Genomic DNA, 25,037 nt, shown 5'->3' with positions numbered 1-25,037 from the left:
TTGCAAATGTTTTCAGATTGGGCAGGACAGTGCTGGTTCTTCAGGAGGACTTACTGCTGAGTAGACGTGGTTAGGATTGTGCTGTAACTCTCTACCTGCCACATACATTAACTAGACAGGAGTTATTCACTGTGCTGAATAGTGGGACTATATTTGCAGACGCTTGAGGCTGCAGTCCTAATCCCCCTTACATGGGAGTAAGCCCCACTGAATTCAATGGAAGTTACCTCTGAGTAGTAGTTCTGTGTAGGATCCCAGCCTCTGTCCCAGGCTTGCTTTTGAGACTAAGGCTGCAATGCTATACCCACGCACCTGCGAATAATAGGATTTACCTTTCTGTAGATAAGGTTAGGATTCAGGCAGATTGAGGCTTCCCCCACCCCATAGAGCCCCTGGGGGGTGAGCCAAACCTGCCTCTAGAGCCAATGTGGAAGGAAAATATGACAGAATTATTTATGTAAAGACCTGCCACTGAAAAACCCAGAAACCGAACTGTAGTTGATTATGCAAAATGCAAAGAGCAACATACTGGTTGAAAGCCTTTTATTTAATGAATACACTTTGGACGGAAATGGACAAGGTGTTACATCCCTGCTAAACATGCAGGAATCCTCTTGACTCTGGTGTTACCTTTCTTGATCTGCGGTAACATGCCGGTTGATTTTGTGGTTTTAAACAACCCCCAAGCATTTGGGAGACTTTCTTGACTTTTCCTTCCAGCTTCCTTTTCCCCAATCCCATCATTTTTGGGCAGTTTCCTATTTTGAAGTAAAATGTGACCATATTGGTTTTGGGGTTGTTGTTTTTTTGCCAAATGTATATTTACATATATATCGGATTTGATAGCACTATGGTTCGTGTTCGCAAGTGGGAACCATTTAAGATTCAGACCAGGGTTGCTGCCTTTTCTGGTTGGTTCCATGAACTGTTCTAGGGCACATTTAGGGTACCTAGAAATTTCACTCCTTTGCTTTGACCAGAACAGTCTCTTTGAAGGTAATTGAAGTCTCCTGTCACGGCAGAATGTCTTCTTTTGGGTGCCTCCTTGATTTCATGCTGCATCTCAAGGTCACCCTAAACATTTTGACCAGGCTCTTGGGGCCTTCTAGCGTTGAAAGGGTCTGCCCTGTTACAAATTTCTAGCTTGATGTCCTCTTGGATGTACAGTGGTACCTTGGTTTGCAACCGTTTTGGATTACAACCACGTCAAGCTCCGAAGTGTGTATCCCTTTTTTGGATTACAACCAATTTGTTTGTTGGAGGCCTCATTGGCGAAAGTGCACCTTGGGTTACAACCTGTTTCGGTTTACAACCGGACCTCCGGAACGGATTATGGTTGTAAACCAAGGTATCACTGTACAAAGCAGCAACACCTCCAGTACACCCAGTACATGGAAAACGAGCATGTCAGGAAGAATAGTGAGGAAGCTGCCTTGGTCATCAAAAGTTGAGAGGTGCCGAGTGCACAGAGCTGCTTGTGGCATGGGACCAGTAAAGGTAAACTGCTGGCCTTGTTGGCTTCGGTACGTGGAATAGGTTGGCGGTGGGGACACCATTCATAAGCATGCCTCAGTCCACTTCAACATTCATATGCACTTTCATCTGGTGTTTTCCATTCTGCTGCAACTGGTTTACAGTATTTTGTACAAATATTTCTTCCATTTTGTCACCTGCTTATGTAGAAACATATATTGTACAGTGATAGACAGGCACATCTCCGTCATCAACAACAGATAAACAGATATTTACAAATTGGTCACCTTCCTGGTAGGTGCGCTGGCTTGCCCCCACGATTGAGGGCTCACACCACATGTCGCAACATGCTGGCGTGTCATGTGTATGCATTGCAGCTTGCACGCATGACATGAATATGTGGCGTGGCATGCACATGTCGCCATGGGATATTGAGGGACCCGGGGCCCTCCTTGAAAATTGGAGGGCCCAAGGCCCCCTGCCGCCCCGCCCCCCGCTGGCACTGCTGCTTCCTTGTGTATTCCCTTTCAAAGTTACTCAGTTTCCAGGGGAGTCCCTGATAGTCCTTTGCAGCCAAACAACAAAGCATCTTGTGGCACCTTAAAGGCAAAATTAATGAATTGGCTAATGACCCATCCCAAAGCCATCTATGGCTGCAATTCTAACCGTGTCTACTCAGAAGTAAGTCCCTGAGTACTAACTTCTAAATTTAGTTGGGCTTACCCCTAGGTAAGTGAAGCTAGGATTGCAGCCTCACTGTCTTGATTTTGCAGTTCAGCATAAGCTTCATCCTGTCATGTTTCCCTCACTCAGGCCTTGGGAAGGGCAGTTCAGGGCCCTGCTGATATTCTGTTCTTCCTGTCCCGGATTGTCTCAATTTGTAGTCACACATTTTGTAGTCACACGATACCACTTACCTAAGTCCTTTTTGTTGTGCATCATTTTATTTGACCAGAGCAAATTTAATTCAGAAAATGGTTGTGTGTGTGAATCTGTTGAAGCATAATGCTGAAGCTATTATATGTTTTAAAACATGTCCATAGTATAGAAGGTTTAGTGTTTGGCAGCTTGAAATCTACAGATTTTAACTGAGATGCACAGATAAAGTCAACAGGTAACAAAAGAGACCACTTCTTTTCATACAAAAAGAACAACAATGGAACAAAATAATAATAATAAAAGCATTGGGTGTTTTTTAAATTCGCATTAGGAAGTGATTAGGAAGGCTACAGCCATAATAATCCCGCTAACCTTGTAGTGGGATCCACTTCCACATAGGCTTGGCTAGGACTGCAGACAACAACTTAGATGCGCACTGAATCAGCAAAGTACTTCAGGAAAAAGAAAACCAATGAAGCCCCTGGGAGAACAGCAGCAATTATGCACTGATGAATATGTAAACGATTGCTTTGCATTTTACATGTCTATTTACATATAATGTGTGTGTGTTTGTTTGTTTTTTAAAATTGTAAGTTGAGTCCGTGTCATGATGGGGCTAGAGGATAGAGGGAATGAAATCCACTTTCAACAGATTATTCCAGCATCCCTAGCATGAGCTGAACCATGTATATGGTTTCGTTCTTTCTTCAAAGTACAAATCCGTTCCCCTAAGCCAGGGCTGTACAGTTTGTGGCCCATCAAGTTGGATTTAGCTCATCAGTCATGTGTGCTGGTCTCTGAGGGGCACTTTGCTGCCCACCTGGCAACTGGTCCTGATGTCCACACACCTTTCTAGAGAAGCAATACTGGCTATTCCTTAAGGGGTCCCTGTGGCCCTGCTAGTGCTAATATTGGGACTTAAGGCATAATGATATGAAACTTTAAGGTATCCATGTAATCGTAATTGTCTAATACTTCACATGCGCTTGAAATAATTATTTGCACACATAGAAATGTAAGTGCCATAGAAGTGTTTCATGAATCCTGCTGAGAAATGCTTTCCTTTGTGTGTTTACTGTTTTTTGCCACAATGTTTTTTATTCCTTAAATTTATTTATTTTTAAAAGCACTGAGTGGCATCCCTCTATTATTTCTTTCAGCCAGTAATATTAAAATAGAGGCACAGAGTGATGAAGAGAATGGGCGTGCCTGTGAAATGAATGGGGAAGAATGTGCGGAGGATTTACGAATGCTTGATGCCTCTGGAGAGAAAATGAATGGCTCACACAATGGCAGCAAAGCCATGTCAGGAGTTGGAGGCATTCGACTCCCTAACGGAAAGCTAAAGTGTGATGTCTGTGGGATAATTTGCATCGGTCCCAATGTTCTTATGGTTCACAAGAGGAGCCACACTGGTAAGGCCTAGAACAGTTCTTTTCCCCCCATTTAGCCACACCAGTAGGAAGAGATTTATTTATGTGAGTCTGGAGAACATATTCTTTATTGCATGCTACATAGAACCTCTTGAGTATTTATGGTTTCATCAAACATAAATGAGGGATCCCTCAAATTCTAATCAATTTGAAGTCATCAAATCATAAGTCACAAATGTTCTCTTCCAGTAATAGAGAGAGAGATAAAAGAGACAGTTTCTACACATAAATTTCCTTGATGTATTGGGAACTGTGCATGTACGCATTCTCTCTCTCTCTCTCTCTCTCTCTCTCTCTCTCTCTCTCACACACACACACACACACACACACACACACCACACACACACTAGGATGCTCATCTGTATCACAATGTGGATTTCAACAACAACAAACATTTGTTGTGGTCTTCATTCACACTACATGGATGGAGGTGTGCCTTTCTATTGCTCTCTGGATGAAACAGGCCACCTTAAACATAATCAGGCTTTGTGTGCAATAATGCACACACCTGTATCTAAAAGTTTAAAGGAGCTTGAAATTGACATTTAAAGTCCTAACTTTTATATGTGGGGTGACAAATATAGTTATTCTGCTAACAATTATTGAAAGTGATCCTAATGATGTTTATAAAAATGTCTGTTTTATATGTTCTGTTTCCATCACACTTTTCAGGGATATCAGTTCCAAAATCACCCTAAAATTAACTGAAACAAAATACATTGTTTTGGACAAAATTTTCATACATGGACACCTAATAAATGGATCAATGACCTCAGTGGTGTAGGACAGGGCACCAAATTTGCTATTGGTATTTTCATATCTTCCTTTAGAAAAAAAGTGATTATCAATTTTTATTATTTTTGTGAGCCCTGTAACATGATCAGTGTATGATACAGTTTACAATAGACTTGAGTTCCCTCCTGATTTTTATAAAGGGCTGACTTTATTAAAAGGTTTTACTGTTAATTGTATTGTCCTAAATAATCTATGTAAGTATCTCAATTTAGGCATATTGTGTAAAGTGATGTTCTGAACAATTAGGTCATGATCCAGTTACACCACGGGCACTGGGCCTGCACTGTGCATGGATCATGTCCAGATTAATTTGTTGCCATTTGGTAAAAAGAGAATTGATTCTCTTTTTATGCAGGCGAGTTCATAGTGTTCTGTTATGGGTTGTAAAAATTCTTACTGGTTTTTACAAGAGCTTCATGGCGTAATTCGAAAAACAGTAAAAAAGAAGAGAAGAATCGTTCCTGAGGCACAGTCTAAAATACTATGGATTTTGAATTTGCTTGGATTGCACTCCTTGTTCTTAAGAAATAATTTGTGTTAATATGTGGAAGGGGCTTGCTTTTCATAATTAAGCAGATAATGAAGGAGATAACTTTTCAAAATAAATATATATAAAAAGGAATATAGAGAAGATTTTGTAGATCGAGCATCAAGATAATTTTTTATCTAAAATTGGCAGGTTTTCCATCATAAAAATACTTATATCAGAAAGCAAACTCACGACAGAATGTGAAATATCAAAAACAATAGGATGCTTTGGAAATAAATATTACTTTTGACAAAATGCAGAAGGAACTAGCAGAACAGCTAAAGCAACTGAGTGATAAAATAGCTAAGCATAAGAACATAAGAATCAATTATTAAACAAATTAACTGTAAGTTGAAGAACTGGAGAATAAATCCTGAAGAGACAGAAATGTACTATTGACCTTGTTCACATGTAGTGTTAAACTATGGTTTGTTTTAACCATGGTTTGTTGAACAAACCATGAGGAGACCCACAGATGCCAAACAAACTGCACTTTGTTTTCCCCAAGCATGCCTTGCCCCCCCGCCCCCCGTCTTCTCTGCCCACTGGTTTATCTTGACCACCTTCATGGTGTGCTAGTGCTCTCTTTCCATTGGCCAGCTGCACAAACAGGGCAGGGAGATCTCCTTGGAGGTTTTCAGCCACATTTGGCAATAACTGTGCACAATTCTCTTCCCCCTTCACAGGAATAGCCAATGTTTCCTCAATACGATACAATCCTTTACCCTTTTCTTTCATCCTCATGGAGTGAAAGCATTTTTCTCTCTGCAGGACTCAAGGCAGCAAATCCACCTTTCCTTTGCTCCTTTTTAGCTAAAGTGGATTGCTGGCCAAATGTGTGACTTTGTAGAGCAAAAAAGAACAGGAGGACAGGTTTCCAATAAACAGTCATAGAATCATAGAGGTGGAAGGGACCCAATGGTCATCTAGGTCAACCCCCTGCAAGGCAGGAATCTCAGCTAAAGCATCTCTACCACTAGTAGCCAAAGAGCAGGAAGCAACATAACAGTGTATTTCCCCCTCACAAACCTCCCTGCCCCACATGGCAAGTTGTTCCATGCCGTTCCCTAATAAGCCACCTCACCGATAGCAACTGAAGTAATTTCAATGCACAGTTAGTGGCTCATCCTCAGAATTCGCAAAGTCCAAGATATGGGGATGAGGATGAGTTTGCGCTCTTGGACTAGGCTGTTTGGAGGGACGTCTGTGCAGCAGGAGAATTCAGCCTCAGAAGCTGAGGCGGAACCAGCCCTAAGCTCACACCATAAGGAGAAGTGCCAGACTTCAGGGAAAGAGGAGTCAAGGTCTTCTCATGAGTAGGGTCCTGCTTGAATTCCACAGCGGGAATCCAAGTGCTAGGCTGGAGGCCTGTCTGCCATCGCTGTTTCCTGAGCCTGGCCTGGAATCAGACCACCCCATGATTTGTCACTTGCTTGAGCCCATGCTTGATCCTCTGCTTGCCTGGCATCAGAGGCACCAAGTTGTGCTAAAGATGGGAGGGGGCAAGACACACAAGTGGCGTTGGGAGCATCCAAGGGACGGAGCCAAATGCAGCAGCAGCAACAGCAGCAGCACGGGTTCAATGGCTCCTCCTCTCTTGCACTTGGCCTCCTCCTCCTCCTGCCACCATCACCAGCCCAGGGCTGCTTTGCCCATCTTTCCCTTACACGACAGGAGGATAAAAGGTTGTCAGCTCCATGCTCCACCTCCTCCACCCCATGAGAAGAGACCCCATAGTTGCTGTGCCTCTGCTTTGTTTGTTCTGAACCTAGCCCCTCTATGTTGGTGCCTATGTCTGGCATTGGCCCTCAGACTGGCTTTGGATGGTTGTGGTGCTATCAAGACCTGGGACCCAGCTGGGGGAGGGCAAATACTTGTAGAGAGGACTCTCTTCATGGGCTTTGAAATTTTGAGGCCACTGCATCAGCCAAGTGGCTTTCAATGTCATTTGGAAAATGTGGAGATCTATGGACAAGGCTCCAAGTTAAGGAAAGGAAAACATCTGAAGACATGCATGATATTTATTAAGGATTTGTGGACTGACACTTCTCATACAAGCTGCTCATACAAAAAACTTAGTACCAATGAGTGGTGAAAAGGCAAAAATGCTTGGACACATCTATCTGATTTGTTTTGGCTTTATTATTTCTAGAAACAGAAATGTAAACTGGGGGGAGGTTCTTCCAGCATTCTTGTAGCTCTGGGCATGCCTTACCTTCCTGATCTCTACAGTTTCTCCTCTTGCACCTGGAACTCTGTGTGAGAAAAGACATTGCTAGTCCTATCCTATTTATAAGGTTTTCTGTTTATTATGCTAAGATACCCCACAGTTGCTGTGCCTCTAAAATTTGAAGAAGAAAGAGCAGAAAGGAAAAGCTAACATTTTCCAAATGACAGCAATTCACTTCATGTTGCTTGTAACTGATTTGGAGCCTTCTGAAATAAACAATTTTAATAGTCTGATGTCCAAAAAACATGACTTTTGAATCACAGCTCTGACTTCACCCATTGGCTAAAAACACTAAATGGTGGGAGCAACCAGGCTGGGTCGTCTCACAGAAATGTTTAGGTTGCTGGCATATTTTGCTTTATAACATTCATTTATAGAGGACAGGAGACAAACAAACAAACAAACAGATATATATATATATCTTTTCCAACACATGAAAGAAACAGGACACGAAATTAATTTTGCAGATTCCAAATTGCTCTTTAACATGGAACATCACCACAAGAGAATAATCATGGAAGCCATCGAGATAGAGAAACACCCTCACAACATGAACAAGCGTGACGACACGTCCCGCCTGCCAGACATCTGGAAATTAGCCCTCCCCACAAAAACCGACACCAGATCCAGAGGCACACAGAACGCCACCACCAATCAACCACACCAGACCCAAACCCAGACCCTCTCCACAGATAAATTACAGACACCATCCAGTAACCAAACCATAGTGGCAACTCCGGATGCTGCACCCCCCTGCAATCCCTACACAGATCTGGCTGGCACAGGGCACAAAACCACAGCTCGCCCCTATACACGAAGCCAAGCCAAAGCACAACTAAGTGCAGTACAGCCATCTTCCCAGAAAAACTCTTCACAAATTCAAGAGGTCAAGACACGAAGGCTTTAGCAACTAATCCACACCTAATGACCCACCTAAGTGGTACTCAGAATATCACTCAAGAAATCACTCAAGATATCCCTCAAGTAATTAAGGAACAAAAGAAGAAAAGAACACTAGCCTGGGAACTTCCCCTCTGCCCAGAACTTTTGAGGCAATACACCACACCCCTCTACAGTATTTATAGGAACTCAAACACTGAGATCCCGCTCTGTTCCAGTAACAAGAAGCCGAAAGCACCAGCCTGAAGATGACGAGTGAGACCTCGTCGAAACGTCGCCTAGACACCCCAACTTTTACACGGGAAGACACCCGAGGACACCAAAACCTGCATATATATATATATATATATATATGTATATATGTATATGTATATATGAATGAAAGCACTGAATATGTTCAGGTTGCTGACATGGGCCCTAGTGCAATTGCTCCAATTACACCATTATAATATGACAATGGGGAGGTAACAGCAAGCAGACATAACTCCTCCCTCAGCTTTTGTGCAGCCCTGTTAAAACCAGAAGTAAAAAGGGATGCTCTATTATTGACATGTAGTATGTGCCTGATGAACACGTGAGGCTTGCAAAACCCATTAATTTGAGTAAATCCTGTATATTGGATTCCCTTAAATAAATATTTGATAAATGAATACAACTCTTGCATGGCAAGTGCCAAATGTGATGAATGAGTGACCCTGGTTAAAAGGCATAATTACATGTAATAGACACACCTGCCAAGTGAAGATATGCAAAATAAGTACCTGATATTTTTCATTAAAAGTGAGGTCTTAAATGTAAGTGGACTGATCTTACACTCCCCCTGCTTTGCTATTTGTAGCGCAGAATACAAACCATAGCACAATGCCGTCAGGGTCTTCTACCAGAGTTCCCATACATTGTAGGTGTCCTATTGTTTGTTAAAGTGGTCGTCTCAGATCTGTTCTAGGCTAGCCACTGGGCAGTCAGGGTTGTGCTGAATATTTATTTAACAAAATGCACTTGTTTGTAAGAAAACCTCTAAGCAATTGACGGTGAATCCTGCTCTGCTTAGCTGAATGGCCACGAAAGCTCTTCGTAAATGACTTCCCACCACTTAACATGTCAAATAGTGGCCTGACCATTTCTAAGCTGCAGGGCATGTACTTGAAATTGCCCTTGCATTAAGATTTTACGATAATACGTATGTTTGTTTATTGAAATGCTGAATAGGGTCACCAGGCTACTATCGGAATGCGTGGTGTTTCCCTTTGAAAACTGATGCTGTGATTGTTTCATTCTTGTTCATGCTTAGGGAACTATATGAATAAGTGCCATCAGTGGTGGGGAATCTACAATATATTGTTGTTGTTGTTGTTAATATCCCGACCTATACCCAGAGGTCTCAGGGTGGATCTTGGCCACTGGTGGGCCCAATTTGACTTTCATATGAATATTATGAGCTCTGCTCCCCTCTCTATTTTGCTCCTCCCCGTAAAATCCTGAAATGGCTCCTGAGTGGAGCACACAATTGGGGTGACTATTCAGCCCAGTTGCCGGTGAAGCAGAAGCTGGGAGAACTGTAAGCAAACCTCCCTCTTCCCTTCTTCCTCAGGCTCCTCAGCCTGCTGCCTCGTATCCTTAGTCTCATAAAATTAGCTAGCCATTTGAACATATGTATGAGATTTACTTACATTATTGTTTAATTAATTTTCTATGCAGCCCTTGCACCCAAAGGAGCCCAGGGCAGCAAACAGTTATGCAGCACAACAATACAAATGAAGAAATGAATGAATAAAACATTTACAAATATTAAGAGCAGCTAAAAAAATTATTTAGCTTCCCATTCTAATATGGTAGGAATAGGTGCCAGTCATATGGGCGGGGTACAACAGCAACAATAATTACTATTATTACAGAATTTTGTATCGCATCATTTTGCAGCTCTGATAATATACGAGATCATTTCGCAATGACACATTGATAATTTTTTTGTATAAGCTAACATGAACAGCAGGTAGTCCAATTCTAATTTTATCAGATTGATAATTCATATTACATCTCCTATCAGTTTCTAATAATGATAATAATAATAATAAATTTTTATTTATACCCCTAGTATAACATAGCAAATTTGCATGTTCTCTGCATATCAAAACAGCTTCAACATTAATCTGACATTTCCAATACTTGCTATCTAATGCACTATATAACTTATGAAAATGTTCAGGAGTAATGTAACTGGACATTACGGTAAAACAAGTCTCCCAAATTTAAGCACCTAATTAAAGGTTAGTACCAGAATCTTAGCTATGTTCTCATGGCAAATGTTATCAATGACACTCTATCTTTTTCCCAATTTAGAATATAGTTTTAAAATTGTTCTTTATAATAAAGATTTGCAATATTTTATACAATTTAGCCTGACACATGCATCTTTTCCAAAGCAATTCACTTTTGGTATACAGGTTTTCCTGAAGTATTAATGAAACTAAATATTTCTAGTCAAAAGTGATGACTATCCACTGGAAGTTCAAAATATGACCGGAAGTAATTGTGATGAAACAGATCTTTGTGTACATATTATTACAGCAGCGTCAAAGTCATAAATTTAGGCTAAAAGGTATTTAGGGAGGCTAATGCTCTGCATATAAGTATCCCACAACTTTGCTCTAGTTTGCTTCCAAATTTGAATGTTTCTAGTCCTTCAAAGAAAAAGGGTTGCTCAAAGGCTTTCTCCACATCTAGGAACATAAATATTGACGCTCAGCTTCTTAGAGTCATAGAGCCTGTGGATTTTTCGAGTTGGGGGGGACCCTTAGGATCATCTAGTCCAACCCTCTGCAATGCACATTTCTGAGGCACTTCACTGCCCATCTCTTGACTTTTCCTCCCTAAAGAGAAAAATTCGCTGCACAGAATTTTACTTATTGCACTTCTACTTCAAATTCCCTTCAAGGAGCTCCAGGTGGTATTTTCCACCTCCCCATTTTATCCTCACAACAATCCTGCGAGATCGGTTCCCAGCTCCCTCAGTGAGCTTCATGGCTGTTTGGGGTTTTGAACCCTGGTCTCTCTGGTCCTAGTCCAACACTTCAACCATTACACCACACAGTGGTACCTCGGGTTACATATGCTTCAGGTTACAGACTCCACTAACCCAGAAATAGTACTTCGGGTTAAGAACTTTGCTTCAGGATGAGAACAGAAATCGTGCTCCAGCAGTGCGGCAGCAGCGGGAGGCCCCATTAGCTAAAGTGGTGCTTCAGGTTAAGAACTGTTTCAGGTTAAGTACGAACCTCTGGAACGAATTAAGTACTTAACTCGAGGTACCACTGTACAGGCCTTTCAGGTACCTGGGTCCTTTTCATGTATCATTTAATTGCATACTGTACAGCTCTATAATGTCTACTCAGAATGAGGCTCCATTGAATTCAATGGACTTTCCTCCCTATTAAGTGAAGACACTTACCTGTGGCTATAGGGAGCGTGAGAGTATTCAGTCCACCTGCTCCCCTTTCAATGGCAGCTCTGCAGCTTTTTCATCACTGAGTCCTGGCAGAATCCTGAGGGAGACAGACACACCTGTGGAAACTGCAGAATATTCAGTAAACACTGTAACAGTATAACAGGCCACTCCTTCAGGGTTGCTCCTTTGGGGTTGCAATGGGGATGAGGGTGCCACTACCTTTCTGTTTGTTTTGGTGGCATGTGATGGATGGGCACTCCTTGCTGAGAGGGAGGAGTTCTGCAGGGAGGGGTTGTGCAACCTCCAACCTATTCTCTGGTGAGAGCTTAAGTTAGGGGCGAACAACCTAGGTGGGAGGTTATGTGATGGGTGGGTGTTCTCTCTGACTGTGGGAGTCTGCCACTGGGGTGTGGGTGGCTGTTTTGGAGGTGTTTGTGCTGCTGTCCAAGGCTTGGGATGGGTGAGAGGCAATAAACGGAAACGGAATCCCAGCCAGATGGAATCCTTGTGGCTGAGTGGTCCCAGGGGCCAGGAAATGAACCAGTTGTCTGTTCTGGATGGGGATGCCCTCCCTCTGCAAGAGCAGCTGTGTAGCATGAGGGTACTCCTGGACCTCATGTTGTCCTATTCCACGTCTGTGAGTGCCTTTTACCAGCTTTGCTAGCTCCCACCATTCCTGGGCAGGGATAGCTTGACAACAGCCGTCCTCACATTGCCAACATCAAGGCTTGATTACTGTAATGTGTTTTATATGGGGCTGCCTTTGTATTGTTCCGGAAGCTACAGTTAGTGTAAAAATCTGCTGCACAGTTGCTCTCTGGAGCAACATATATTTACACATATATATTTGTGTGTGTGTGTGTGTGTGTGTGTGTGTGTGTGTGTGTGTACACACACACAAACACACACACACATGACATTTATGTTGAATGCATTGCACTGGCTACCAATTCAAGGTTTTACTTCTGGTGTATAAAGTTCTATATGGCTGTCTACCAGCTTGTCTGAGAAGCTCTCTCTCCTATGACACCCACCCTGTCAACTTAGATCTGTAGATGGAGAACTTGATGGTGTCACATGACCCTGTCGCAAAACCATGCTGGGGACTCCAGCACATGCTTTGAGTGTTGTGGTACCAGGTCTCTGGAATTCTTAGAGACGAAGCTGGTGTCAAACCTCATTATGTTTTAGATGTTTGTTAAAAACTATTCCCCAAACTATTCCAAAATTAGTCTGTTTTATTGCTAGTTTCCGTTTTAATGCTGTTTTATGATATGTATTGTGTTTTACATTCTATTTCTGTACACTGCTTAGGTGCTGTCTGAGTGTAGTGTGGTTTTTAAATTCCTGAAATAAAGAAACAAGTGTTGTAAATGTAACTAGTGTTAAAATTAATTAAAACTTTAGTTGGCTAATTAACCAATAAAAATGATTAATCACAGAGGTCAAAAATTAATTGGCCTATACCGAGAGGTAAGGGTACACTTTTTTGTTTTTTGGATTTTTTGTTTTTTGTTTTGGTGTGTTACTGTAATATGGAAAGAAAAAATGATAATAAAGATGGTCTTTCCTTCCCAAAATGCTTGGTAACTTTAGTTTATTGCCAGTGTTTCCTGGCTTACATCAGTATTTTAAGAAATATTGAGTTCCTGGTAAAATGTACATTTATTGAAATCTAATTAAACTATTTAAAAGGCAAATGCTTAATCAACTTAGAAATATTTAGTTGACTAGCAGTGCTTGTGGAACTCATTGAAGTAACCCAAAGAGCCTACCTTCCTCAAAAGGCAATCTTGCAATAAAACAATCGCATTTATAAATCGTAGTATCCCCAATCAAACTGGATAATGTGTGCTAATTTGCCCCAGTTGCGCTGGACTACTTTTCTAAAACAGAAGAAACACAAAGACACGTTAGCAGAAAACCTGAGTTGTCAGGATCCGGCCTCCAAGGAGGGTCAGGACTTCTGAATGGAAGGCGCAGCTTCCTTTGCTATGTCTTAACTTCTCTTTTCTGCCCCCCCCCCCCAATGCTTTTCTCTGTCTCTTTCCTGATTTGGCTGCTTAGGGACAGCCAGGTAATGGAGAAGAAATTGAAAGGGAAAATACAGGGAAAATGTAAATGAAAAGAAGTTATTATAACTGTTATAATGAAGTGCCTTTCATTTAAATATAAGAATGTAACGCTGAAATGAACTTGTGATCCTGAAATGCATTTTTAATGAGTTTCCTTTTTATTTTGCTGCTTCAGTGGCATATTTTAAAGACCCTTTGAAAAAAGCCACATTAAAAAACCCCACCAAATGCCACAACATGCAAAATTGGATATTGGTTTATTCCAAAACTGCTGATCAGGAAGAGTGGCTCTTCAACACAAAATGTTGCAGTCACTTTATTTAAATGAGTTTGAATTTGCATTGTGATGTGCCATTCTGATTTAGAAAAAAAAATTAGATTTTCAGATCAAATTGACCCAGCCAGTGAAGCGTTAAGGAACTGGCAGGTTTAGTCTGAAAGGCTCATGTTATATCAAACCTGCAGCCGGTGGAAGTCATAGAGCACCAGTTGGAAAACAACTTTCTCGCTGAAATCTTCCTCTTGTAACAATGTAAGAGTTTTGTTCTCACATATTTTCCCCTCTCATTCTCCCTGTAGGCGAACGCCCCTTCCATTGTAATCAGTGCGGGGCATCCTTTACTCAGAAAGGGAACCTTCTCCGCCACATAAAGTTACACTCTGGTGAAAAGCCGTTCAAGTGCCACTTGTGTAACTATGCTTGTCGTCGGAGAGATGCTCTTACGGGCCACCTGAGGACCCATTCTGGTAGGTGTCCACGTTAGAAATTCTGGAAACAATGTGCTTGCTGCTTGCCCAGGCCAGAGGTCAAGGGGTGCATCTGCAACTGGTTCAGGATAAAAGATCTTTCACTTCATGTTTTCTCTGCCCTTGCCTTGAAATCAAAGGCCTGCCGGCAGGCAGATATCAGATAGATAGATAGATAGATAGATAGATAGATAGATAGATAGATATCTGTGCTTGTCAGTTTGCCTCCCATGTGTGCTTGCACAGCTTGACCCATTAAGCCAAGTGCAGCCCACCACCATGTAAGCTGGACTACGTGAGGGTCCTTCCATTCTTGCCGCCTGCTTGGGACTTTAAGAACTGGGAAACTGCCGAGTCCTTGGCAGGCCATAATACACAGCTGTGGGCTGTGTTCTGTTTGGTGGATCACAAATTGCACAGGTCTGGCAATTTTAGGGCCAACAGTTCATCGGAATTATGCATAAGAATGAAGCAATTCAAGCACCGGTCAATGCACTCACAATGTAAGTAGCACAGGGCAAACAAAAATAAATAAATGCTGAGTTTCAAAGGCAGGTTTAGAAGAAGAAAAACTACCCTTCCTCGTGTGTTGCATGAAGAACTTGAACTTGACTGAATGTAAGCACTAAAGTGAATTCTTCTACTGTTCCTGCTATGAACCTGAGGCTGTCCAAATACACCGTCCCAAAGAATGTGTTAGGCTCAAGACAAAAGTGGAGGAAAACTGGAATCTGTGTTTGGAAATAGCAACGGTGTCCTACAACTTTACTACCCTACTTCACCGACAGTGGGTTTGAGTACTGGCATTTACAATATTTCTGCGACAAAACTACACAAACCTCCCATCTTCAGTATATGAAAAGAAAATGACTGCTTCCAAACAATTTAAAGAATCAGCTGGGTGCAGCAGGACATCAAAAATGCATTTGCCAGTAGATTTGTACTGAACACATACTTTGAATCAGGATTTGAACAAGTTCTAATTTGTCAGATTTAGGTCCCTTCTTATTAGTGTTCCAACCTTACAGTTAACTTCTACAAGAGAAGGTGGTAATTAAAGCTTGCAATCCTATCCCACTTATCTGGGACTAAGCCCCATTGAATTCAATAGTACTTACTTCTGGGTAGAAATAGTTTCCTTGTGACATTATGCACCTAGAGTACAAAATTAGTTGCTTGTTTCTTGTTTCTGAGTGGGTCACTGATTCTAGATGTTTGGATCTGCTTGATGCAGTTATTTGACTCTGTTATTATCAGGATTATTTAATTTAGCTTCTGTAGTAAATTCCGTTTTCCCCCTGCAGTTGGCAAGCCCCACAAATGTGGATACTGTGGTCGCAGCTACAAACAGCGCAGCTCTTTGGAAGAACATAAAGAGCGTTGCCACAACTATTTGCAAACCATGAACCTCTCAGGCGGTCTCTACCCGGGTAAGAGTACTTAGCAGAAAGGCAAAACTAAGGCCTTGACTGTAATCCGTGCCGCTGCCGGAGCATTGCAAGCAGCATAGCCCCCCTTCATGAGCCGCCCAAGCAGTCTCTCCCGGGGCACAGGTACATTAAGGGTCACCAAGGGCAGCAGCGGCACAGAGACATGCGGCCGGGGGCTTTTCAGTGTTGCAGAGAATGCTGGGATACAATCTTTATTGTGTGGTGGGGAAGTCCTCTTCAGTTCCCACGGGACCAGGTGGAGAAGCCCCTTTGTCCTCCTCTCTGACTAGCCATTCAGGCAAGGGACTCCTGCTCGGCTTTTGCACTCCTCTGCCTTTTACCAACCACCCCCCCGGATGCCCCTAGACCATCTTTGCCTTCCTTTCTCTTGCTGTCCCTTTTTGTTTGCATATCCCAGTGGGAACACAGGCATTCCCCTTCCATGAGCCCACCAGCAGGGATGTCAGCAGGAATTCCTGAGCCGCAGACACTGTACGACGTGGATTGGGGCCCCAGCAGTTGGTTGGCAAGAGCCAGGGCCTGCTTCACTTCTCTGGGGACCCTTGGTCACAGGATATCCATATCACAGGTCTCACATGTAGAGAAATACAGCTTTCATATACGTGATCCATATGAACAGACAGAGCACTATACTTCAGCATGGAAACCCCCATAAAAAGTTTAGTTGATACAAGGAACCATCTTCGGTATGTAGTGCAGAATAAACACACCACACTTGTGAAGATGCAGTGCTATTAACAAGGAGTTTGGGATGAAAGGTTGCCAAGGGGTCTTTCTGAGGATGGAGTGGCATTGTAAGGCAGTGCAACCGACCTGCTTGTAAGGGAAAAAGGAGCAGGGGGAGAACCTGGACCTCTTTGCAGGAAATCATAGAATCACAGGATTGAAGAGATCCTAAGGGTCAACTCCTAGTCTCCCTGCAATGCAGGAATTGCAACTAAAGCATCCATCAGATGACCATCCAACATCTGTGTGACAGCCCTTGAGATATCTCCTCTCAGTCTCCTCTTTCCCAGGCTGAACATTCCCAACTCCCTCAACCGTTCCTCATCCGGCTTGGTTTCCAGACCCTGGATCGTCTTTGTCGCCCTCCTCTGTACACCTCCCAGCTTGTCTGCTGTGCAGAACTCAGGGGAAACCAGCCCCATAATCTGCCTGCTTGCTAGGGGTATATTTCCTGTCTCTGCTAAATTATGGATTTCAGGGATAGGCATATAGATGTGTGAGATGCTCAAGATTCATTGTGAGTTTTCCACAGAGTTTTGAGGAGGAATAGTTGAGGTTTCAGCCTTACATAATGACATTGTTCTGTTCCTACTCTTCCCCCCTCTCCCTGCTCTATTTACAGTCCTGCCACTGTTACTGGATGCCATTGGATGTTTTGGGAAACAAAACAAAATATCATCGCCTGCTAAAAAACAACAACCCTGTTTAGCCAAGCCTCACCTTTCTCAGCATCTGGGCAGCCTTGCCTAAACAGGGTTGTTTTTAGCAGGCGTCAAAAAGAGTACAGTGAAAGACCTGCTTGATCTCAATAGGCAGGGAGTTCCCAAGTGCAGGTGCTGCCACTCTGAATGATCAAGTTCTTACCAAGGCAGAATGGGCATTACGTGGCACCTTTAGCTGATCAAACTGCGCAAGAGGGCACACGCAGAGTAAGGCCATCTCACAGGTAAAACGCTCCCAAGCTGTTAAGGGCTTTATATACTTAATACACTAATAGTATACAATGGCTTTATATACTAATAGTAACGTCTTGACCTTGCCCTGTAGCAAATGGGCAACCAGGGCCGCTCTCTGAGCACAGGTGTTCTATGCTGTCAAGGCTTCAGCCCCGTCAGCAATGGTGCTGCAGCCTTGTGAAGGATGTCCCTGCAAGGAGTGGAGATCCACAGCAGGACATGCGCTGCAAGGAGGGGGAGGAGTACAATTCTCGCCTTCACTCTCCATTCCCATGCTTCTTGCAAAGCTTGTAAAAATCATTTTCTTTCCAAAAAAAAAGTACTCTGTTTAGACTTATTTATTAATATAAAATAAGCAGCATTGGCAATAATTATTTTAGAAAGGTTCACATTCTAAACATTCAGGTTAACGCAAAACATTTGTGCATTATGAAACCTCAGCTCTGAGGGAGAGGCTGGATTGCAGTCATCTCTGTGCTCCTCCATGGGGAAAGGGTCTGCATTGTTCCTCCTTCTGTATGAGAAATGAAAAACATGATATTAATATATGATGAATAGATTGTGAGAGATGAGATTAAAGAAAGCTTGTGTGCTCTGTAATATATGAGACTGTGACTCAGAAGCTCAGAGAACCCTTAGTCCCTTTAAAATGTATTTGCTTACGTATTTATAAAGCTAACAGTACTACAAGCACTACAACCTTAAATGCTCCCATACACATAGGAAGTCTTGTAATGGAGAGACAGGGAGACATGATAAGAAACAGAGCAATTAATGTTAATGGCTACCATCACTGCCTCAACAAAACAGATTTCAGTGGAATACACATTTGAGAAGAATACCTCCAAAACAAAATAATTGTCAGAAACCAGAGTCAGGTGTAGGTCAGCAATAAAAAAACACTGGGGTCCGTGAAGTTAATTATTCAAAGAAACTAAAACAGAGCATGCCTAGTGGTCACAGCAACCCTTCCCAGTAGGTCTTGCTTTAATGATGGCCCTTCCTACTGCTCACTAACACTCCTCCCTCACAGCAGGAGGGGGAGACACCCTGGATTCTTCAGCAGCCTGTCTCCTCTTGGCCTCTTAACTCCCTTCTGCTTCTGCCTCTGGGTCTGAACTGCTCTCTGCCCCAGACTCTGCCTGCTCACTAAGCCGTGTTTCCTCTTCAGCTTCCGACACCTCCTCCTCCTCCTCCTCCCAGTCTGCTCCCTCTGACCTCTCATTGTCGTCCCACCACCAACCCCCAGAGCCTTCTTCCCCAGGGGCTTGCCTTAGAGGTTCCCTGGATGGGGCTTCCCAACACTCCTCTGCCTCCAACCAGCCTGTGACAATAGCATTAGTATCCAAAACATTATTAAATATTTCCTGGGTTCGAAAATACTGTCATTAAGTGTGTGTGTGTGTGTGTGTGTGTGTGTGTGTGTAAAATTGAAGATCACTAGTGCTCACCACTTGCTCACCACATTGGCAACCAGGCAGCCAGCTGCAGAGCTCACATTTGACTATTGCAAAGTTCTCCACCATCCCTTGTCATATCACAACCACCAACTGCAGGTGGTGAAAACGACAGCCTTGCTTGACTAATCTCTGGGTTCACAGAGTAGCTTAAAATAAAGTATCTTTCTTACTAATAAACTTTTGCTGCTTTGAAGAGGATGAGCCTTAAATTTCAGGAAGCTTTTATAAGTGTGCCATACAAGCTGAAGTCAAACACGAGGCCTCACTCCAAGTCAGCTTGTAAAACCCACTGAAAGCTAGTTTCAGTTTTAGAAGAAAACATCTCAGGAAGTTAATCTTCACTGGAATCTATCCTGACAAAAATCTCCACTCCCAGGGACTAGACAAACTCAAATCCATCCCCCTTTAACATTCTTACTCTTTAGAATTGGTTGAGCCCAGGAGTTCAGCCCCACTTCGTTACAGAGCCATAGAATTGGAAGGTAGTCCAAAGGAATTACAGCTAAAGCATCCCTGACAGATGGCCACCCAACCTCAGCTTAAAAGCCTCCAGCGAAGGAGAGCCTGCCACCTCCTGAGGAATCCATCCCAACGGCTCTCACAGCCAGAAAGCTCTTCCTGATGTTTAGTCAGACTCTCCTTCCTTGTCATTTGAAGCCATTGACTCAGGTGGTCCCCTCTGGAGCAGCAGAAGACTAGTATGCACCATCTTGCATGTGACAGCCCTTTGGATATTTGAGGGTGGTCATAATATCACCTCCCTCAGTCTTTGCTTCTCCAGACTAAACATACCCAACTCTTCAGCAACAGGGTGAGCAAGTCAGGGCAGCCCCCCCCCCCTTGTGACCTAACAGATCCCAACTTCCAAAGTTAACTAACTAAACAACCAACAAAAACAGACATGCAAGTAGTAATCCAGCGGGGGGGGGGGGGGGCCATCCAGCCAATTTCACAGAACGGCACACGTGTGATTGCCTGCTCTGCTGGAATCATGGGTTGCTGGGTAGAAGGTGCTCCCAGCCCTCAGGGAATTATTCCGATCCCATTAGTCCACGGTAGCTGGCCAGGAAAAGCTGAGAGACAGAGGAAGCCTTCACAGGTGTGGCAGCTGGATCCCATTCCGAGGGTGAGGGTTGGAAGGGACCCCAAGGCTCATGCAATGCAGGAGTCTCAGCTAAAGCATCCATGACAGTTGCTTTCAAAGAGCAGTCATCCTCTCCCACGGGGGATGCTCCAGGGAATGAGGGGCTCCTGGTAGGAGGGGATGCATAGGGATGGGCAACCTGCCCATTTTGGTTTCTCATTTTTCCTATCTTCAGTTCAGCACTCCATAGTTCCACATCAGTTTGCAATTATTATTTCTTGAAATTTCTCACAATAGATTTTTTTTAATGTAGTTTTCCCTAGTATTTCCCCTAATACATTTTTTAAAAAAATGTTTTCACCAATATATGTATTTTATGCTTAACCTCCCTAGCATTTTTGTACACCTTGGCTGGAGAACAACATTGTAAAATTATTAGAAGTGCAAATTCTGTAGGATGGCTCTGTTTTGGTTTGTGTATGGATTTGAAAAATGCAGATCAGGTAGGTTTGTCTTTCATGAGAGCTGAATTGAATTTCTGACCCAAACCTAGTAGTTCCATCATTAGGGGTTTGTGGAGATTTGCTGCCTAGTGCAGAGGTTTCAGGTGTCATGTGGAGAGCCTGATAACACTGTGCTAGGGAGTAGTTATGCTTCCTCTTGACGTCAGTGTGATGGGAAGGAAATGTATTCATCCAGTCCTGAAAGCGAAATGTGGTTTGTTAGGTAAGCGTTTGGCATCCAGGACCTTCAGGGGAGCCTTCTCTGAAATATAACTGGTTCCATGCACAGAACACAGCTCTGTGATCTTGATACGCGGATAAGGTGGTAGTGTCAGAAGGAGGGGTTTGGATTTGTTAGGCACTGGGGAATATCTGGGGACAAGCCAGGCCTGTACAAGAATTATGGGCTCCACTTGAAGGGGGGATTGCAGAGAAGGTGGTCAAGGAATTGTCTGCATCTGTCTTCACCGTAGAAGATGCAGGGCAGACCCCTCTGCCTGAATTAACTTCCTTGTGAAGAGGTCCCGAGGAAGAGACAAATAGTGGAGGAAAACAAAGTTCTCTGCCTCGTTGACAAGTTTAAACCTAGCAAATCAGAGACTGAATGACACCCATGCAAGAGTTCTGAAAGGACTCAAATGTCAAATTGCTCATCTAACAAAAGTACCATGTCACTTGATCAGCCTATCTGAGGAGTGGGAAATGGCCAACGTAGCACCAGTTTGAAAAAGAGGATCTGGGAAACTACAGGTCAGCTAGTTTAGCATCTGCTCTGGGAAGACTAGTTGTTTCTCTAGCATTGATAAAGATGCAACTGCCAAACATACAGAAGAGCAGACCTTGCTGAAACAGAACCAGCATGGCTTCTGCAAGGGTAAATTATTGCCTTTTGGGGGCGGGGTTGGGAGTGAGAGTCCACAAGAATATAGATCGAGATGATTCAGTTTTCATTGTGTGCTTTAGACAGAGCTTTCCAAAGTTCTCATGTTGTTGACACACTTTTTAGGCATGCATCATTTCATGACACAGTAATTCAATTTTACCAGCAAACCAGAGGTTAAACTAACCCCGTATAAGAGTGTTCGCATGACACACCTGCACAATGTTTTTCTAACGTGTCACAACACACATTTTGGAAAGCTCTGACTTAAGAGTTAGTGGCAATTGTTAGAAAGGTTAATTCCATGTTAGGAATTACTAGGAAACAGACTGAAAATAAAACTGCCCATATCATAATGCCATTATACAAAGCTGTGGTGAAAAACTGTTACTACTTTTGGAATTTAAAAATGGTTTCACAGTGCTAAAACAATTCATTCAGACTATGCCATCTGCTTTGAGAAACTAGCCTTGGATATCCCAAACCGCTTCTTTTTGGGCACCTTCTCCCCCTGTGCCTGCCTGTAGACTGTGTCTCAGCAAAGTTGGAACTTCCCATGGCTGTGTGTTTAGGATAAATTGTTTCTCTTAATTTTTGCAGTCATGAAAGAGGAAACCAGCCACAGTGAAATGGCTGAAGACCTGTGCAAGGTGGGATCAGAGCGATCCCTTATGTTGGACAGACTAGCAAGTAACGTCGCCAAACGTAAGAGTTCTATGCCTCAGAAATTTGTTGGTAAGAGTTAAATGTTTGCTGCCTCCTTTACATGGTTGGATTTTTCAATTTTGTTTTTCTTTATTGCAACAGGAAGAGCAAAGTAGTTAATTAAGAGATTCAGTTCCAAGCTACTCCTAGCTCCAGTCAGTAATTTGTGAAAATTTTGGATCAGTCATTTAAGTAGCACTTTCAATCTCGGAAACATTTGCAGTGTTTTGTTTGTCGCAACATGATAAAGCACATATAAGATTTCAGATATATATCTGAAAAGACAGAAACAATTCCTCCTACCACATCTTAAATTTTTTTAAGCCCATTTTTGTCTTTTGAAAGTTTCCAGTGGCTTACCTGGGGCTTCCAGTGGTCTCTTGTCCAGGAAGTGATCAGGGCTACACCTGTTTAGTTTCAACAACCGTACAGAATCATGTGCTCTAAGATCATTCACTAGACTGCCGAGTGCCCTTCCCTGTCAGAGATTTTACCCATTTCTGCTTCTCCTTCTCTAGGGCACTTTACTGGTCTAGTGCTTCTCCTACATTATCACATTCTCTGGTGTGTTTGTTTGTGTGTGTGTGTGTGTGTGTGTGTACACAACACACACACACACACACACAGAGAGAGAGAGAGAGAGAGAGAGAGAGAGAGAGAGAGAGAGAGAGAGATTAAGTTCACTAACGCAATTGTGTTTACTTTCAAAACATCTATTGGGAACAGAATTGCCAGGTCCTCTATGGAGAAGGTGCATTATTGCATGTGGTGCACAAAAGAGGTGGGATAAATCATCTTATCCTGCCTAGTTTTCACTAAAATTATTATATACCTCTTCCCATCAGTGCATTCAGAGTAACTTAACAAAGCACGAAACACAATGCAACAATAAATAAAATTCCATCAATACAAATTGAAGCATTCAAAATAAATCCAGATGCACAGCAGAAATCATAAAACCACACAAAAATCAGAGTTGTAGAGCATGATTTCCTACTCCAAGAATTTTCACATAAGGTAGAAAACCTTCCTATAGAGGAGAGTGAAGTGGCCAGTTAAACCTCCCTATTTTACTTTTATTTCTTTACCAAATTTGTAGACTCCCCTTCATCACATCATAATGATCCCACAGCTGTATATCTATAAAGATATAAAGCAAGAATTAAGAAACCAATCAATAAAATACAGCATCATAAGAAAATATAAAGCTTAGTAGGCAGTATCACCAATTTACTCCAAATGCCCATGAGAATAAAAATGTGTTTGCTTGGCAGTGGCAACCCACCTGAGTTCCCAGTCCCTGTGCCTCATGGGGAAGGGAGTTCCACAGGAGCCACAACAGAGGAGGGCTGGCTCTTGAGCCCACCTGAGACATGGCGTTCCAGGTGTGGGGCATCACTGCTAAAACAGCTCTAGCCTTTGCTGCTCCCCTGTGGGTTTCTGCAGTTGTGCTTCTCTTGCAGAGCCTCCTGGGTGTTCTTAACAAATGGCAGATTAAATAATGTCCTAATAGACTTTCCTAATGGGGACGCGGGTGGCGCTGTGGGTTAAACCACAGAGCCTAGGACTTGCTGATTGGAAGGTCGGTGGTTCGAATCCCCACGACGGGGTGAGCTCCCGTTGCTCGGTCCCTGCTCCTGCCAACCGAGCAGTTCGAAAGCACATCAAAGTGCAAGTAGATAGGTACCGCTCTGGCGGGAAGGTAAACGGCGTTTTCATGCGCTGCTCTGGTTCGCCAGAAGCGGCTTAGTCATGCTGGCCACATGACCCGGAAGCTGTACGCCGGCTCCCTCGGCCAATAAAGCGAGATGAGCGCCGCAACCCCAGAGTTGTCCGCAACTGGACCTAATGGTCAGGGGTCCCTTTACCTTTCAATGGCAGATGCAGAAATGTCCCTGACATATTTTTTCCTTGCTTTCCCCCAGAATTGATTGGCAGGGAAGAGGGAGGCTCCATAGTCAAAGTACACGTCTATCCCATGAACGAACTAAGGAGATTTGACAAGAACATTTTTTGTGAAGGTGGTGTCCCGCTTTGGGATGAGGGCAGACTCTCACTTCCTTACCCTCGTGATAAGAAGAGCTGCCAGATTAGAAGAACAGCATTTCCTGTCAGTTATTCAGAGTGTGGTGAAAGAAGATACCATAATGACAGTACAAATTTAGAGAGTCACAGGCTCAGCTTCAGAAGGTAGGGCTCATGTCAGCGGAGCACCAAGGGAGCCCAAATCTCCCCCCCCCCCCAGCCTCAGCTTTGCTTTCCTCACAAAGCGGAATCTAACTTGCCCTTTGGATGATTTTATTTCTTTGTTCTCTTTTGCATGATTTTTATGTGTCACCACAGTTTAGTGTAGTCTGTGCTTAATTTTTAGAAAAGGGGATGCATAGATTCAAGTCTGAAATCTCACCCCCTAAATTTAACCCTTTCCTCCATGCCATTGTCCCAGGATAAATGACCTCTCCCTCTTCTCTCCCCCCCCCCCCGTGCCATTTGTGCCATAGAGGTAAATATGCAGACACAGCCAGGCCTGGCTGCTCCTTCTAAGGAAAAGCAGGAAAAGGAAAAGCAGTTTGGGGAGAGGGTGACTTTCAGCAGTGGAAGAGGAAGGGCATTTAGATGTTCCCCTTGCCATCACCTCTCTTCTCCCTCCAGCTGGCTTTCCTTACCAGATGTTTTTGCCTCCACAAGTGTGCATCTGGAACCTCTCTGAGAGGAAGTGGGGAGTTGCAGCAGAAAAGTGGTGGAGGAGAGAACGTTCCCTGCATG

General features: G+C 43.2%; 1 protein-coding gene across 9 annotated transcripts in view; it reads left to right on the top strand.

Annotated features, from left to right (window-relative positions):
- IKZF1 (IKAROS family zinc finger 1) overlaps nucleotides 1–25,037 on the top strand; it is a 79,485-nt gene that overhangs the window by 49,383 nt on the left and 5,065 nt on the right. For 4 of the 9 annotated variants that reach the window (XM_083473240.1, XM_083473244.1, XM_083473243.1 and 1 more), the window contains exons 4-7: nucleotides 3,513–3,767; nucleotides 14,339–14,506; nucleotides 15,811–15,936; nucleotides 22,167–22,301. In XM_083473240.1, coding sequence (XP_083329366.1) covers nucleotides 3,513–3,767; nucleotides 14,339–14,506; nucleotides 15,811–15,936; nucleotides 22,167–22,301 — 684 coding nt within the window. The remainder of the gene's footprint in view (nucleotides 1–3,512; nucleotides 3,768–14,338; nucleotides 14,507–15,810; nucleotides 15,937–22,166; nucleotides 22,302–25,037) is intronic. The other 5 variants (XM_083473241.1, XM_083473245.1, XM_083473246.1 and 2 more) reach the window with 5 other exon arrangements.

The sequence above is a fragment of the Podarcis liolepis genome (assembly GCF_965112155.1).
Source record: "Podarcis liolepis genome assembly, chromosome: 13".
NCBI lineage: Eukaryota > Metazoa > Chordata > Lepidosauria > Squamata > Lacertidae > Podarcis > Podarcis liolepis.
Note: the sequence above shows the minus strand (reverse complement) of the source record. Positions and strands in the feature narration are given on the sequence as shown.